This window comes from Strigops habroptila, chromosome 4, assembly GCF_004027225.2.
Source record: "Strigops habroptila isolate Jane chromosome 4, bStrHab1.2.pri, whole genome shotgun sequence".
NCBI lineage: Eukaryota > Metazoa > Chordata > Aves > Psittaciformes > Psittacidae > Strigops > Strigops habroptila.
In genome coordinates this window covers 55784662-55800499 of record NC_046358.1, presented here as the reverse complement: position 1 = coordinate 55800499, position 15838 = coordinate 55784662, and the positions used below count along the sequence as shown (strand labels likewise).

The window sequence follows — 15838 nt, the reverse complement described above, 5'->3', positions numbered from 1 at the left end:
TTACTCTTCCTGTTTCATCAGTACTCTCCCTTTCAGAATACACAAAAATGCTGCTGTTCAGTGTCTGTTAATAAAAATTGAGAGTTTTTTTTGGACACTTAGAATTCTTTTTCTGTCCTTGCAATTCATACTTGAAAATGTATAGTGCATTAATTACAGTGCTCATCTTTGCTCAAGATCTGTCAGCGTGCTGCCAGCTGCTAGGTGGTAATGCTTTTCCTTGCTTTGGTTTGTTAAATATCAAAATAAAATGTGCAGGATTGGTAAAAAGCTTTCTTCAAATGAGAATAAAACTTGGGTTCAGTAAAACAAAATCATAACAGGCTTTTCCAGCTCATGGAAACTGTAAATCAGCTCCCTGCAGTTTATAATTTGGGCATTTTGGCAGGGCAGTGGGAAGAGAATGCAAAATTTCGGATCTATGGACAAACAGAGAACTTCATTGTTTTGTACTGCTTTTTAACAATCTCTTTCCAAAGCACTTCATTCAGTACAGGCAGTGCAGGGGGAATACCAAATCAGTATAATTCTTATAAACTGTCAAGTGTGATTAAAGACAAGCCAAAGTAGTTTGATCTCCGGCTTTAAAGAAACTATCGTAGTTTTGTGTATCACATCTGCATAATTTATACCAGTAGTGCTAGACCCCAGTCTCTAAGTAGCACTTTTGTACTCATGCAAACCAGGTGCCTGTAAGAGTGAGTTTATTTTATAGATTTCCATCTGCTTCAAAGCTGTAAAGGACTCTGTCATTGCTGCTTTTGGTTTTCTTTGCAACCAGTTGCTCGAGGTGGTGATATCTGTATCTGGTTGAATCTCCTGCCTCCCTAAAAGCTTGTAGGTAGTTCAAATATTGTCACTGTAGTAATAAACTCAATAACGTGTGTCATTCTTCCCCCCCCTTTCCCTGTAGAATTAAAACTTCTAATACAAGTAAGTGTTAAAATGCAAGGGGAAAAAAAAGGCTGCAAATCATGAGCAATGTTTTGCTTTAAGCACTGTGCTGTGAGACAGAATCATTAAAAAAAAATCTGGTTGGAAGGGACTCTGGAGTCATCTGGTCCAACCTCTGCTCAAAGCAAGGCTAATTGCAAAGTTGTATCAGGGTGCTCAGGGCTACATTTGGTTGAGTTTTCAAAACACCTTAGGAGGATGGTTCCACTGCCTCTCTGAGCAGCCTGCTCTACTGCTTAACCTCCACGGTGAAGAATTTTTTCATTCTATCCATTCAGAATTCTCTTTGTTGTTATTTGTGACCCAGCTCTTTCATCCTCTAAGAAACATCTGGCTCTGCCTTTTCCATAACACCTTCTAGGTAGTAGAAGGCAGCAGTTGGGTTTCCTCTCTGACTTTTTTCTAGGCTAAGCAGTTCCAGTTCCCTCAGCATTTTCTTGTTTATGTCATATGCTCCAGCCCCCAACCATCTTAGCAGTCTTGCTCTAGACTCTCTCCAGCCTGTTGATGTCTCTCTGGTACTTTGAATACCCCACATGTGGCCTTGCAAGGGCCAAATAGAGGGGAATTACCACTTCCCGTGACTTGCTGGCCACATACTTGCTAACGCAGGCCAAGGTGTGGTTGGCCTTCCTTTCCCAGCATGTACTGTCACAGGGTTATCCTGACCCATGGATGGGACTGTATTTGTCTTTCCTAATCTTCCTGAAATTCTTGTCAAGCTTTTCCTTCAGTTTGCTGAGGTCCCTGGAACAGAAGTCCAGAACTCCTGCCTGTCACTGCATCTCCCAGCTTGGTCCCCCTCAGCAGGACATCTCTACCTCATTGGAAAGCAGAGAAGAGCTGTGGATAAGTTGTCAGTTATCTATCAGAGGTTATCCTCTAAAAAGTGTACTTAATGTTAGATATCTATTAGATACCATGTGCTCTCACTCAGAATAGTGCAAGGATCAAAATACAGCTTCTAAGCATATGAGTGCTAGGACTAGAGTCCTTGGATTTGTTGGTTACTACGTGATCTCCATGTGTGGTGCATAGGAACACTAAACCCTTGTCTTTCTCCTGGTGCCCTTACACTGTTTCCTTCTTGAATGACAGGGACAGTGATGAACTGTTATGAGTCGTTTCTGTTATTTTGAGAGCTGACTTTAAATTAAAACAGAATAATTAAGGTACATTAATCCGGAAGATGATTGTGACATCATGAACCAGATGCTTTGTTTAATTTTGTAATATTTTTGTGCATTTTAATAGATGAAATATCTGCATGTTAAGTTCAAGACAGGTATTAGATTGGAACATAATGATCCATTCTGCATTAATCAGGAAGCAGTTGTATAAAGGGGTGCCCTTTGCTAATATTAATCATGTCTGTATTCCACGTGCAAGGAGTCATGTAGACTTCATTCATCTCCTGTACTAGCACTTCTACGAATGTGGCAGTCATAGTAAACTTAACATTGTTTTGCTTCTTATGGTTTTGAGTGAGTCTTTAATCAGACCAAAATTGATGTGGCTTTAAGAATCCAGTTGGGGAAACCACACTTGGCTTTTTGTGAATTCAAGAAACTATCATAGTATTAAGAAATGTCTGAGATGGTTGCTTCTGCTGTTTTTGTGGACAACAGTATTTCCTGTCATATGCACCATACAGTTTCAGTTTTCCAATCTGTTCACCTAAATGCATTTAAGATATTTGAATATTGTTATTTCAGGTCTGGTGTCTCTGAGGCATTTTTCACCTGTTATCTAGAAGAAAGCACTTATCATCACCAAAAAAAAGTTGAATGACTAAAGTGAAGGCAAGGTTAAGGGCAGAATATGAAGTTTAACTTGAGAAAATCTAGTAAAACCATGTAAATTACAGTCAGTGTTTGTAAGAGAAGTTGAACTGACAATTCAGAATTGAAATGTAGGGGAAGAAATCTTTGACAAGGCAAGCCGCTTTATTCTGTTTGTAACTATTCAGCACATAGCCTAGGCTTATGAGTATCAGATTATTTGTCTTCTAATGGCTGTAGTCTCTTACTGAAGCAATGATAAAAGTATGCTTTGTGAAAGAATGGGTTTATTTCAGCTACATATGTTGCCACAGAGAGGTCTTGCCCCAGTGAGGTTCCTGTTCTGTCTGACTGACTTACATGCAAGACTGGTACCTGCTCACTAAATTGCAATGGTCCAGAGCACTCTTAGAACCCTGTTAACTAGCATGAAAGACAACACTCATGAATTAACCTCTGTTAGAGTCCCCAGCTGGGATTAGGCTGTACTTTTCTTTAGGACAAGGCTGGCTTGACTTTGTGGCCGAAGCTCTTTTGAGTACTCACTATGCTGGATTGCAGTGGACAAACCCATGTTCTGTCTGGCTGGGTCAGATACATTGGTGTGTGCCCGGCAGTCTGCGGTGATGTTAACCCTTCCTCTGCATTGGTTGGCAGGCTTCCTGGTAGGCATTGCCCCAGTGCATAGATCTGCTGGAATTCCTCCAGGGCTGAAATAGATCTTTAGTTCATTTCTCTTCATTAAATTCCTGTGAGGAGAACCTAAGTGCCTGCTACTGCCCTGGGGAAGTTTTGGTGTTTCACTGGCAGCAGTGTCCCTAGGAACACAAGGTCTTGGGATGCCAGCATGTGCCAGTTACATATAGCCAGGCCTGGTCTATCTGTGCCAGAAGTTAGGTGGCGTGCCAAAGGCCTGAAAGGTATCAATACCAAAACTTGTTAGAGCTGCTCAGTGGCAGGTCCCAGTGCTGTGAAGATCACTAGGCCATGTGCCTCTCCTTTAACCTGGCAGCTGATATAGTTAGCAGTATGGAGCTCCATTGTTCATTACACGCAGGTATTTTTTTCAACTTACATTATAGGATATACTGTGGAAGATGGAGTCTGTCAAATACCTGCTGACTGAGCAGGTAGACTTCTCAAGGAGACTCCAGCAGCAGGAATGTGAATCTGGGCAAATGGGTTAGCTGTAAAAGAGGGACAGATAACCTGGGCAAGAGAAGAATAGCCAAAAGTGTATGGTTCAGGCAACTGGTACAAATTCCTGTAAAAAAACCCTTTCCTTCAGGCAATGCCACAGTTATACAAAGTTAAAAGTTGAACTGACTGAATTTTAAAGCTGGGATTCAACAGTTGAGTTCTGGTTCTAAAAGACCACAGATCTTTGGATCTTTGTTTTTTGATATTACAAAACAGTTTACAGTATTACAAGACAGTTCAAGGAGAAGCAGCTGCTGACAGCTACTGTTTCTGTTTTGACAGCTAGAGCTGAAGCAGCCTAGAAGGTAAAGAAATGCCCCAGAAACATTGCTGTGGGATCTCTAAAACCAGGCTGAGATGAATTTCTGAATGCGATCTTGATGGTGGGCCCCTGTCGGGAGTGTCCTGCAGTCCATGGTCCCAGGGGCAGCTGGGTCTCCTGGGGAGGGTTTCTTATGCACTCTTCTGCTCTCTGGACCTGTTTGGTGTCATGTTCAGGAGATTTTGATCTCTTTCTATAGCTGGATACTTCTCTTGATAAATATTTTTTGCACTGTAAGAGGACTTAGCCTGATGATAGCGACATAATCACTGTGGTTCTGGAGCAGTATATAATTGAATCTTGTTACGGTTGACACCCAAGGTGACTGGAAAGTGAAACAGTGTAGTTACGCAGAATTGTGCAACTGTTTTCCTCCGCCAGTTTGAGTATCTTACTTTAGTTTGTGGAGAGCCAGTTTCTTGTTTAATTCTGCATGATAACAGGACAATTAGTTTTGGATTTGCAGGGGCCACCTTCAAAAGTCAGAATTGAGTGAAAAATAATCCTGTCTCTCCTTGAAATTAGTGAGGGCCAGAGTGGTTGTGCTTGGGTAAGTACAGTCTCTTCCAGGGAGATGAGAACAGACGAATCTGGGTCTCTGAGCTATTTCTCGATGTGTCAGAACTCATAAGAGAGGAGATGGAGCAATATGTCTCAAATCAGCATTGTTAAGGCAGCCTAACCCAGGTGTGTGCCTGAGCAGTTAAAATCAGCAGGTGTGGACCTATAAGCAAGATCCCAAGTGAGGAGGGAATGTCAGTGTTTTAGCCTTTCCTGTGGAGTCCAGAACAGCACATCACTCCCTTTATCCCTCCTGGTCAGGCACTTCATCTCTCCTTAACTGACTAGTGGGTTTGATTTCTGATGTAAATTGGACATAGTGCATGTCATGTAAGAAATGGGATGATTTAGCTGCTTTACTGAATCCTCCATTGTATGTGACAAGAGCTGCAGAAATGATGACTGAGGTCCAGTTGGAAGATGTTCCAGCTTGACATTGCTTTCAAATTAGAACATTTGCAAAGTTCTTCCAGTAAATGTGGAAAAAGGTTAGAAAGACAGAGAGCTGATCTTTCCAGTAAAATCCCATCATCACATGTCGCGTTATTGCCTGTCATGCTTTTGTATTGAATTATTGCCTCTCACATTGTCATCTCACATCAAAAGGGTTGTACAAATCTGGGAGAAACTGGAATTGCTGGGCTGTTGTGAGGCTGAAGCAAACGTGGAGAGATTGCACCTCTGCCAGCAGTGCTGTGCTAGTTGCTTCTCTGAAAACACTGGGTTTTTGGTCAGACCCTTACCAGGAGGTCTCTAGATAGCTGTTAGTTGAAGATGGAGTTAGGATTGATACAAAATGATGGTGCAGGCAGTGATGAGAGAAACATGCTCCTGTCTTCTTCCACACCGTCAGTCTGCCTCTCACAGTCTGAAAAGCATGTGAATTTTTAAATAGTGTAATAGTGGCAAATTTGGTAATAGACATTGTAGGGTAATGGCAGCCAGAGCACATTAAATCAAATAGTATCCATATAAGCCTGTCAAAGAAAGGCCAAATACTCTAGCTGTCTTATCCTATTGATGATCATCCTGCTGCTCTGTTGCTACATTGGGATATATGGACTTCAGTTATTTTTAATAATCATCTCATGCTTTATTTAGATCTCCATTTCTCTCTGTGGAGTCTGTCTCACTGCTATACCACCCACTCCAGCTTTTTTTTTTTTTTCCCCCCCGACAGTCTCTGTCAGCTTTTTTGCCTGGTTTTCTGATCAATGCTGCTGGTTAGTAAAGCAATGAGTAAACTGACCATGAGGCTCCTCTGCCAAATCCTAGTTTAAATGCAGAGACTGTGTTGAAGTCAGCAGGGTTAAACCACTGTGAAGTGCATGCACTTTAGGCATGCTGATGCTGGACTGTTCTAACAGTTGCTCATCAGATGTTTTCATACACATGATTTTGGACTGAGTGTTAAATGGATGATTTCTGGGGGTGAAATTTCTTACTGATTTATCAGCCATGGCACTTCTTCTCCATCTAATGCTTCATTATGATTACATACCTGAGCTCTTGCAGTCCCTGAAGAGATAGCAGGGAGCTGAGGGTACCTATCTCCAGTGTTTCTTCTGCTTATTGCAAGGCAAAGCAAAACTGGGAAAGTTCAGAAAGTACAGGCTGTTGCCTACAAGCTCCATGGACCAGTGATCCAAAGGCCAATCACATTTTAGACTTCTCACTCTGCATGTTGCAGATGCTCTATGACTTTTCTGAGAACATGCTACTGAGCTGAAACACTGGGTGGTAGGATTATAAGCAAGTAATTGGTCTGTAACTTAGTACTCTTCAGCAATAGCTTTTCAAAGCAGCTATAATGTGTCTCAGCTGTAATTTGATATTGAAATGGTTCCTCTTTCTATAGATTCCTGGGGTAAATTCCTCAGCTGAGATGCACAGTTGCAGATTCTCTGATGTTGAAAGAGCTCATCTACATACTAAAGATCTAAGCTCACATACTTTATGAGAGTGTGGACATTTTGCGGGTTTCACCCGCTGGATCCGAACATACTTGTAAACATTCCCGTGGCTGTTTTCCTCCAGCACTGGTGGTGTGAATCTGCGCTTGGGTAATTTTATGAGTAAAATGACTGAGTAATGCATACGCATTGCAGTGAATGCACCTGGATTCTCACCGTCGAGCAGTTTGATGGACTTAAGTGCCCAGAAATGCTGGGGAGCTCTGAAGTCTGCACAGCACGTGAATCCCTTGCTGTTCCCTCATTCAGTGCTTGCACTCTGGGGTTCATTCCCATTGCCTCCTCTTCAATGTCAGCAAAACAGTGTTCCCCAAGCACCCTTCTCTGCTTGCTTCTTCCTTGCTCAGTGGTATTGTATCTTAATCTTCTGCAAGGGCTTTTGTGCACCAAATATGCATGAGCTGGATGAATTGGGCTATATGTACAACTGAACATAGGTCATGGGCAGAAGGTAAAAAAGGTAGTTCAGGTGCTATTAGAGGGATTATGTGTGGAAAGGAGTTGATGTTGTGCCTTTTTTCTGTTGTTACAGAAACATTGCAAAAGGTTGGAGGAAGGGTACGTGCTACAAGCATCAGAAGTTCTTACAGACTGCTCGCTTGGGTGTTTCTACTTGGCTGTTGTTCAGTCCTGTTTCCATCTATCTGGGCCTCTTTTCATGCCCATTTTTCACCACTATTTCCCGCTCCTTGCCTCTGGAGGTGTGTGCTGCTTTTTGCCAAGTCTCTCCTTGGGTGGCAGCTGAAGCTTTCATCTCCTAGTTCAGTATGATGTAAAATACGTTAATTGCCTAATATTTTGTGCACATGCTCTAGTATGCTGGAAATACACATTTGTGAGGTGTTAACTCAACCTCAGCCATATAGCTCAGGGGCATGGGCTTTCTAGGTAGTCAGCAGGGAAGGCCATAGGCTCTTAGCTTGGACACAATATCTTCTCTGTGAGCACTGGCATCTAATTTAGACACCCAAGTTGGTGAATCCTGTCCCTTACTGTATACCTGCTATTTGATTCTTCTTGTTTCCTGGTGGTGCAAAAGGCAGCAGTTATAATCAGCACTTCATTGCTCTGATAATTATTTCTCCCATCTAGAAAGAAATTGTACTTCCCTGCTTTCTGCCATTTATAGAGAAGTGTCTGCCTGCATTTTTTTTCCCCCTCAGCCTTACTTTTCACTCCATTCTCAGTGTGAGACAGGCTTGCTGAGTCTGCCTCTGCTTCCCATTTGCCACACGTGAGAGGCTGAGCAGAGGAACATTGTGTGCTGCCTCAGGACTCGGTGGGGCTGACCCGCAGAGCATCACGGAGTGAGGAAGTGCAACTGCTGGATGAAACTCGTCAATGCTTAAGCTCAAGGCATTGCATTCTTCAGGACTTTTCTAAAGATCACTGGTTATTCTATTTTTTTTTTTGTTTTGTTTTGGTTTTTTTTTTTTCTTTTCCCTATGGATCAATCACTAAATTGCCTGTGAGATCTACTGAAGATAAATGTCGTATAGACAAATGTCCTGCTTACTCAGCAGTTCGGTATGTAGAATCGAAGAGAATGGGAAGCTTGGAAAAAAAATGCTTATGTTGAACCGATCCGGAAGTAGGGATGGTGATTAGAGACAGTGTTTGCCAAGGACTTGCTATTTCATGTGACTGTATGGATTCTGGGGGGCTGATTCAGCTTCCTTTGAAGTCAGTGATAGTATGCTGTTGTCTCATGTAGCAGTTGGATGAGCCTCATTAAGACAAGCCTGCATAATGTTTCTCCTTTTGGCTTCCAATAGAGACATCCATATGGAAGGAACAAGGATGCTTCCTTGCTCTTTCATTGTAAACGGGTTTTCCTTTTGCAGCAAATCCAAATTAATGCAAAAGCACTGCAGCTTGCAGATTGTGAACATTCCTTGCCTGGGTCTTGGGACTTAAAGAAGAGATGGTGTTGAGGAGAAAGGCAGAGATCAAAGCTCCAAAGCTCTGAGCCAACCCAGCTCTATGGAAACTTCCCTCATTTTTGTGCTGCAGCAGCAGAGCAGTAACAGCCACCACCGCAGCTCTTTCCCAGAGCCTCCCTCCAGTGTGGGACCCACACCTGTTGGTGGCCACCAGTTCCCAGGTCTTTCTCCCATGGAAGGGGGCCGTTTTGCAGTCAGATGGGGTTAAAAGCTGCTCTAAGGCAGTTCAGGGTACCTTCACATCTTTTTAGCTGGCCTGACATCAGGGGCTTTTTGTCACTTGTACAGAAACCAGTTTGAGCTGCCTAATACTCACTTTGCAGTCTGGTCTTTTGTTTCTCACCTACCAGGGAGAGCATACATACTAAATATGGTGGCTGTCTCAGGTCTGAAAATTGCTGAAGACCTAGACAAAGAAAGAATCTCTTCTAGTTCACTGCCTGAACCAAATACTTGGTTCAAATGCCAAATCAGCAAAACCGGGTTATTTTGGATTGATCAGACTATTTCATTATCAGAGATTTGATGTGGAAGGAGGTAATTCTTTTTAAGAAGAAAAAAAAAAAAGAGAGACATATTTGGTCTCAAGGCATCATTTCAAAATGAAAAAAAAACCCTAAACCCAAATAACTCTCCAAACCCCACCATGAAATAATTTGATTTTTAAGCAAATGAGAAAAAGAAAAGAAACAAGCATTCTTGAACAGCAATCCAGTCATCTGAAGAAGCTCTTGCAGCTCTAGGCAAAGGGTTAAAATCCCCTATGCTGTCTCCATTGACCTCCACATTACACTGAAGAGGAATTTGGCCCAAGCTTTCTTTTGGTAGAGAATCTGAGTCAGAAAAGCAGCCTCCGCTCATGCTTCATTGCGCCTCCCTCTTCTCTTATCCAAGACTTTTCTGGGCCTGTTTCTATGCTTAATATTTTAGGTCGACATTAGTAATGTTGAATTAAACTGGGTTCAAGCAATTCTGTTCTACATAGTGTCTTGGAAAGAGAATCACCCTAAAACTTTTAAACCTTTTACATTTGAAAGAAAAGGGTTTTTTTTCAAATGGGCTTTTTTCAAATTTTTCAAAATTTTTCAAATTTTTTCAAAGGGCTGTTTCTTCTCAGGAGTTTGGATACTCCGCAGACTAATGTAATAACATTTGTTTTTACAAGGAAGCATATGTTTGAGCACTGTCTCATGTAGCTGGGTAATTTTGAAATCTGTTAAGCCATTCTAAAATGCTTGCTTGACCTATACTTGACTTGGGCTTAAAGAAATTTTATTGTGCTAGTAAAGCCCAATTAGCTGTGAGTAAGTAACAGCATTTTGCAAAACTGACTGTTTACTGTTGTTATTGTCATATCTAAAGCTCTAGAATTTACAAGTAACAGAATTAGTGTGCAATATCTATTTTTTTTTTTTTTCCTACAGAGGGAATCAGTCTGCATTTGTAGCTCTAAATTCTTTTAGGAATATTTTTTGCTTAAGATTTACCGTTTGTTGCATTCATCACAAGGTCTTTCTTCAAAGTAGCCTATGCACCTGGAGGTGTTCTTCCTATGTGGCATGTGGACTATGATGATAGAGCAGCCTCTAGAACCAAATTCCCTCTGGATGAAATAATAAGCTGTGATTGTCAATTCAAACATTCTTCAAGAGCAGCAGCAGCTATTCAGGCTTCTAATTAAAACAAAGCTGAAACATTTACTATTGTGCTTATGTGTGACTAGAAATCTTAGTATGATGTACTACCAAAGCGAAACTGTATTTTTACTTGTTAATATGTGAACTTGCTAAGCAAAAGCTCTTAAGGCAACAATTGATGGATCAAGCAGCCTCATACTTCCAGGCTTAACAATAGAGTAGAAAGCACAAACTGCTTTTGTTTTTCTTTTGTACACAAGAAAACATAATATTCTGTATAGAACAAAAGAAAACTGGTAGTCAAATGAACTAGGTATTAATCCAAGCCTTGCTCTCATTGAAAACACCTATGCCTCAACCATCATCTTTGTAAAAGCGGTGCATATTTTCTGTAACAGCGTAATAAACTATGCTATACCTTGCTGTCCTCAATTCTTAATTGATCCAGCATTTAGTGAAATCTGGATTTCTTATGTTTAATAGCTTGTATTGCAAAATATTTTCTACTAAACCCATGAGTTTTAGAGTCATCTTTAGATATAAAACCAAAATCAAATTGGTTCAAGAGCTTTGAACTTCCTGCATGTTTCAAGTTTCTGCAAATTCAAGTCTTGAATTTGAGTAGATCACTTTTGGTGGGATGATTTTCTGTGTAAGATGGTTGGAAAACCAGAAGGACCTTGTGTTAAAAAAAACTGAAGTTCTAAACCAGTTGCTGATCATGAACTGGCTGAAGAAATGCATACAAAATGTTCATTTTACTGGTGGGACTCATTCATCTTGATGCTTCTTGGTTCAGGGAGAGGTTTAGAGAAGTCAAGAGTTGTGAGAAGGTGGTGGGTTATTCCACTGATCCTTATGCTGCTGAAGTGTATTGGGTCTCACCTAAATCTGGACTATAAATTTTGGTTCTGTTTTTCAAATGTTATAAATTCAAAATTTGCAGATTGCTTATTGATGTATTTTTCATTACTGGCAGGATGAGTTTCCTTCTGGGAGGTATTAATTTAATATAAACTGAAATGAAGAGCTGCTTGCTTAGAAGGCATGATCTGTTTTAAAGGACACTTTGAGGTTGCAGTATGGTTGGGGCAGAAATTCTTCTCTCATCTTTTACATTTCCAGTCTTCTCTCTTGGCACTGCTGAGCTGAAGTGTTTGTTCTTTCTCTGTCTTCTCTCAGGGGATGAGAAAAACGAAGGTAGCATCAAATAAAAGTTGTCTTATTGTGTGTAAGGGTGGTATGTTGAGAACAGTTATTTATTGCTATTCATTTCACCCTGTGAGTGGCTGCTATAGATTTATAAAATCTACAGATACGCTTTAAAGTAGTTATGTGCCTTGGCTTTTATATATCAATAAATTTTCCACAGCTGCAGATGCTCAGAAGCACGTCTTGTGAAATCTTTGCATTTTATTAAAAAAAAAAAAAGCCTGTAAAAAAAAAAAAACCCCAAAGAAACTTGTCAACCTCATAGCCAAGTTCTGCTCCAAATACTTCCAGCTGCAGCTAGAGGGATGAGTCATGCTGAAAGCTGAGGAGCTTTTCTAAAAGCCTTTCACTTGGTTCACATGATTTTTTTTTCTTTTCTTTTTTTTTTAACTCTACATTCCTGTCTGTTTTTCTTTTCTTAAAAAAAAACCCCAAAACGTGCAGGCGAGTCACCCAAGGAAAACCCGTATGAAGATGTGGAGCTGAAAGGCCGTCACGCGGGCCGAAAATCTCATCAGCTCTCAGAGAATTCCCTAGATTCTTTGCACAGGATGTGGACGCCGCAGGACAGGAAATACACATCACCTCCCCAGGTAACGCCGGTCTTTCTGGGCTTGAAGCTTATTTAAAACTTTAGGAAGAAAATCAATCATGGCATAAGAGGAAGAACAGTGGTACCGAAGGAGAAAGAGTATCTGGAAAAGGAGTGCAATCAAATGCATAAATCGTTGCTGGGAATGCTCTTGGCAGCTGTAGCTCAGCTTCTGAGCACTGCACTGCTGAAGCTGATGGCTCTTTGTGCTGGGCTACAGCCTGATGAGTTTCAGCAGAATCCTTCCACTGGTTGGTTGTGAGCTGAATCTGGCCCTAAGTTACCAGTATGGCTGCATCAGTTGGTGAATTGCCTCTGCACTTGCTGCTGGGCTTTTAGTTACAAAAAGCTGCTCGGCTTTAGGAAGGGAAAAGTCAGCTGCTTAATCTTCCCAGGTATTGTTATGTGTGGCCTGTTGTGACTTTGCTTATGTGAAGTGCATACCGTGGCATGTTTTATTGTAAAATGGTGAAGGCCAAGTATGCTCCCCCCCAATAAATGAATAATAAAATAATCGGAAAAACCTGAGTGTCAGCATTTAACAAGGCTGTAGAAGTTGTGTTTACAGCATAAAGTAAAAGACCTGGAACTCTGCAGTCTTTCCATTTTGTGGTGAATTTTCCAAAGTTATCTGTTTTTTGTGAATGCTGTGAAATGCCAGGTTGCTTTGTTCTTTATGGGATCATTGCGTTCATAAGGAAAAATATAAATTTCATCACCTACTTAATTTTGAGATTCAAAACGCCTTTTAAAAGAACTTTGTTTTGCACTGAATCAATAGAAACTTTACAGGTGAGCAAAAAGGTCACAATAATTTACAGTTTTGTCTTGTAAAGAGACCTAGAACAAAACTGAATATATTTTCTTACACTTATTTTGTGTGCATGTGTGCGTGACAGTTCAAGAGACAAAAGAAATATCACCAGGGTTCTTAGTATGCACCTAGCACATCATTTTTAAAACAGGAGTGGTTTCAGCAAAGCTGCTGAAAAGGGGACAAGTGAAAATTAGTAACTGGGCAGAGTAAGGAGAAACAGAAACTGCAGCCATGAAGATAACCTCGTAGTAAGAGACATTCTATGCATAACAATTATTTTCAGCAGGAATTCAACAGGAATTGTGTAGCATCTAGAGGATCCAACAGGGTTTACCGTTAGGGTAGGAACCATATAGGTCCACAGTAAGATACTGTCCCCTGTTTTCTACTTTACACAGTGTGACCAAAGAATATACAAATTAAAATGAATTCTGTAAAGTTGCTCTGTAAATAAGTCCTCTCTGGTATCTTTGCAACAGGGCTATCTTTATTCTGGTAGCTTCTTTTGGAAATGTTGCCAGGAGTTTCCTGCCAGGAGTCTGTCCTGCCATAATTGTGCTGTCACTGTGCTGATATTTAAAGCAAAGAGGCACTAACAGCAGGTCAGCTATGGGCCTGGGTAATTCTCCAATGACCAGAAATAGAAAAGTCTCAATTTCCTGAAGAATGGCAGCTTTGGCAACGATTTATCACCCAGTTTTTCCATCATAGCAACATAGCTGGATTAGCAACATGATTCTTCAGTCATGGATGATGATAAACAAGATGGAAGAGATCAGAAGGTCAGCAGTGTTTCAACAATCATCTCCAAAAGGAATTCCTTTCATTAAAGTATAGACTGCTGCAGATTTTCCTGGCATGCTAACCTGTGTTAAGCAGAGGCCTCTGAAACACTGGCAACACTGGCTTGTGGTCATTTTGAATCCCACTATGTCTTCTCCTCTCCCATTCATCAGATTTGAAGTCATGAGATATAAAAATAATGTTTTATTGATGATATTATATTTGTGATGCAAAACCCACACCTATAGAAACACCTGTGCTTAATCCCAGATAGGATGGTGCTGTAATGGTTAAGCTCTCCAAGTAAAACAAATGGGACACTTATTACTGCAGTTTTTTAGCTCATAATACTGCTAATAGAATATTAGTAAATGCCAGTTGACAGCTGTTTGGTATAATAGTACTTTTTTCTAGTCATGCTGGTTAAGCTTCTTACAGTGTTTGTGCTCAGGAGGAGAAGGCAGTGACCTGGTCTTGCCAGCCGGCTGATTAACCTTCCTAAGAGCTGGGCAGAGCTGCTCAAATGGCTGCTCCAAAAGAACCTCAGTTTTTAAAAGATAGTTGTTCCTTGGTGCTTAATCCTGACAGTGAGATTTTTCCCTTTCCACCTGCATTAAGTTTAGTATTTTAAATGGAAATCTTTGGAAATGCAGGTCTGGGTAACTACCTCTGTACATTGGCAGATCTTAAAACTACTTAGCATCATAGAAATAGAACAAGCTTGGTTTCCTACTTTCTTTCTGTAAGATAAAACAGCAACTTCTATGTAATTGCTCTTGATTTTCACTACTGCAAGTGAAAGAGATGGAGCAGGCCCGTTAGGTCAGTGTTCTGATGTCAGCCAAGCCTTTAAATTACGTTTGAAGGCTCATAGAGTTGATGTGATGCGGGAACATGGAAATGCGCGAAAGCCAACAGTATTATTGTTTTCTTTGAAATTTAAAGTGTTAGTTATTGACCCCTGCCCCTTCATTTTGACCTTAAACCCTCACTTTGAACATAACCCACAGAGCAGTGTCTCACCTGGCATGATGTCCTTGCATAGCCACCACCACTCACAAAGAGCTGCTTCTGCACTAAGTGTTGCTGAGGAGGGGAAGAGCTCACCCTGTTCTTGTTCCTGCAGCTACCTTCGAAGCCCAGCAGCCAGTCTCTGCGCATCAGCAACTGGTCAGAAAGGAAGAGCCACCGCTTACCACGGCTGCCCAAGCGGCACAGCCACGATGACATGCTTCTCCTGGCTCAGCTTGGCATTCCCTCTTCCCCTTCCGGCATCAATGAGGACAGCCTGAGTACCACAAGTGAGCTGCTGTCTACACGGCGGGCCAGGAGGATCCCAAAGGTACTGGCAGGGTAATCAGGGTTACGCTGAGGATAGGTCACCTCTCTGCAGGAGCTTGCGCTATCCAGCCTTTAGCCATGACTGAAGGCTTTTTTTGTATCCTAAAGGAAAATTGAAATCAAAACAGAAAAAGTCACCCAGGAGCCAAGGCATACTCCTTTTTTACATGCAGTCATACCATGAAAATCCCTTCTCTAGAAGTGGGTAACTGCCCTGATCCAAGAGTAGCAAACATCTGATTGCTGTCTTTGTGCAGAGTTGATTTTAAGCTAATTCTGTTTTCCAGACCTCACTTTCAGCTCTGTGGACCAGAGCATTGTTGTGTACCTAACTCTATGATTTTGAATGGGTGATGGCCAAGCAATTATTATTTATAACATGCAGCAGCACCTGAAGTGATTTTTTTTCTGCCATCATTTTTTTACTGGTCTCAGGACAATAACTATTATTGGCCTAATATGTTTACCTTCATTTACTCACAACCCACCCCATCCTGATAACCCTGTTGTCTTGATGGATTTGAAGCAAAAATTAATTTTCCATTTTTCAAGGAGTTTTCCAATTCAAAATGGGATGTGAAAAAATCCCAAGCTGCCAAACAACAACAAAAGAGACCAACAAACCTCTACTAGTACAATAGCAACGACAGAACTGCCAATGTCTTTATTTTTGGCTTGTGAGCAAAGTTGATTTTTATTGTATATTCAGCTCTTTTCCATTC

At 41.1% G+C, this 15838-nt stretch overlaps 1 protein-coding gene across 8 annotated transcripts in view; it reads left to right on the top strand.

The window, feature by feature from the left end:
* DENND2B (DENN domain containing 2B) overlaps window positions 1-15838 on the top strand; it is a 181940-nt gene that overhangs the window by 115866 nt on the left and 50236 nt on the right. For all 8 annotated transcript variants that reach the window (XR_003991093.2, XM_030483962.2, XM_030483957.2 and 5 more), the window contains 2 exons: window positions 12028-12176; window positions 14902-15117. Coding sequence is in view for 7 of the 8 variants with exons in the window: in XM_030483962.2 (XP_030339822.1) it covers window positions 12028-12176; window positions 14902-15117 (365 nt within the window). In the remaining variant the exon portion in view is untranslated. The remainder of the gene's footprint in view (window positions 1-12027; window positions 12177-14901; window positions 15118-15838) is intronic.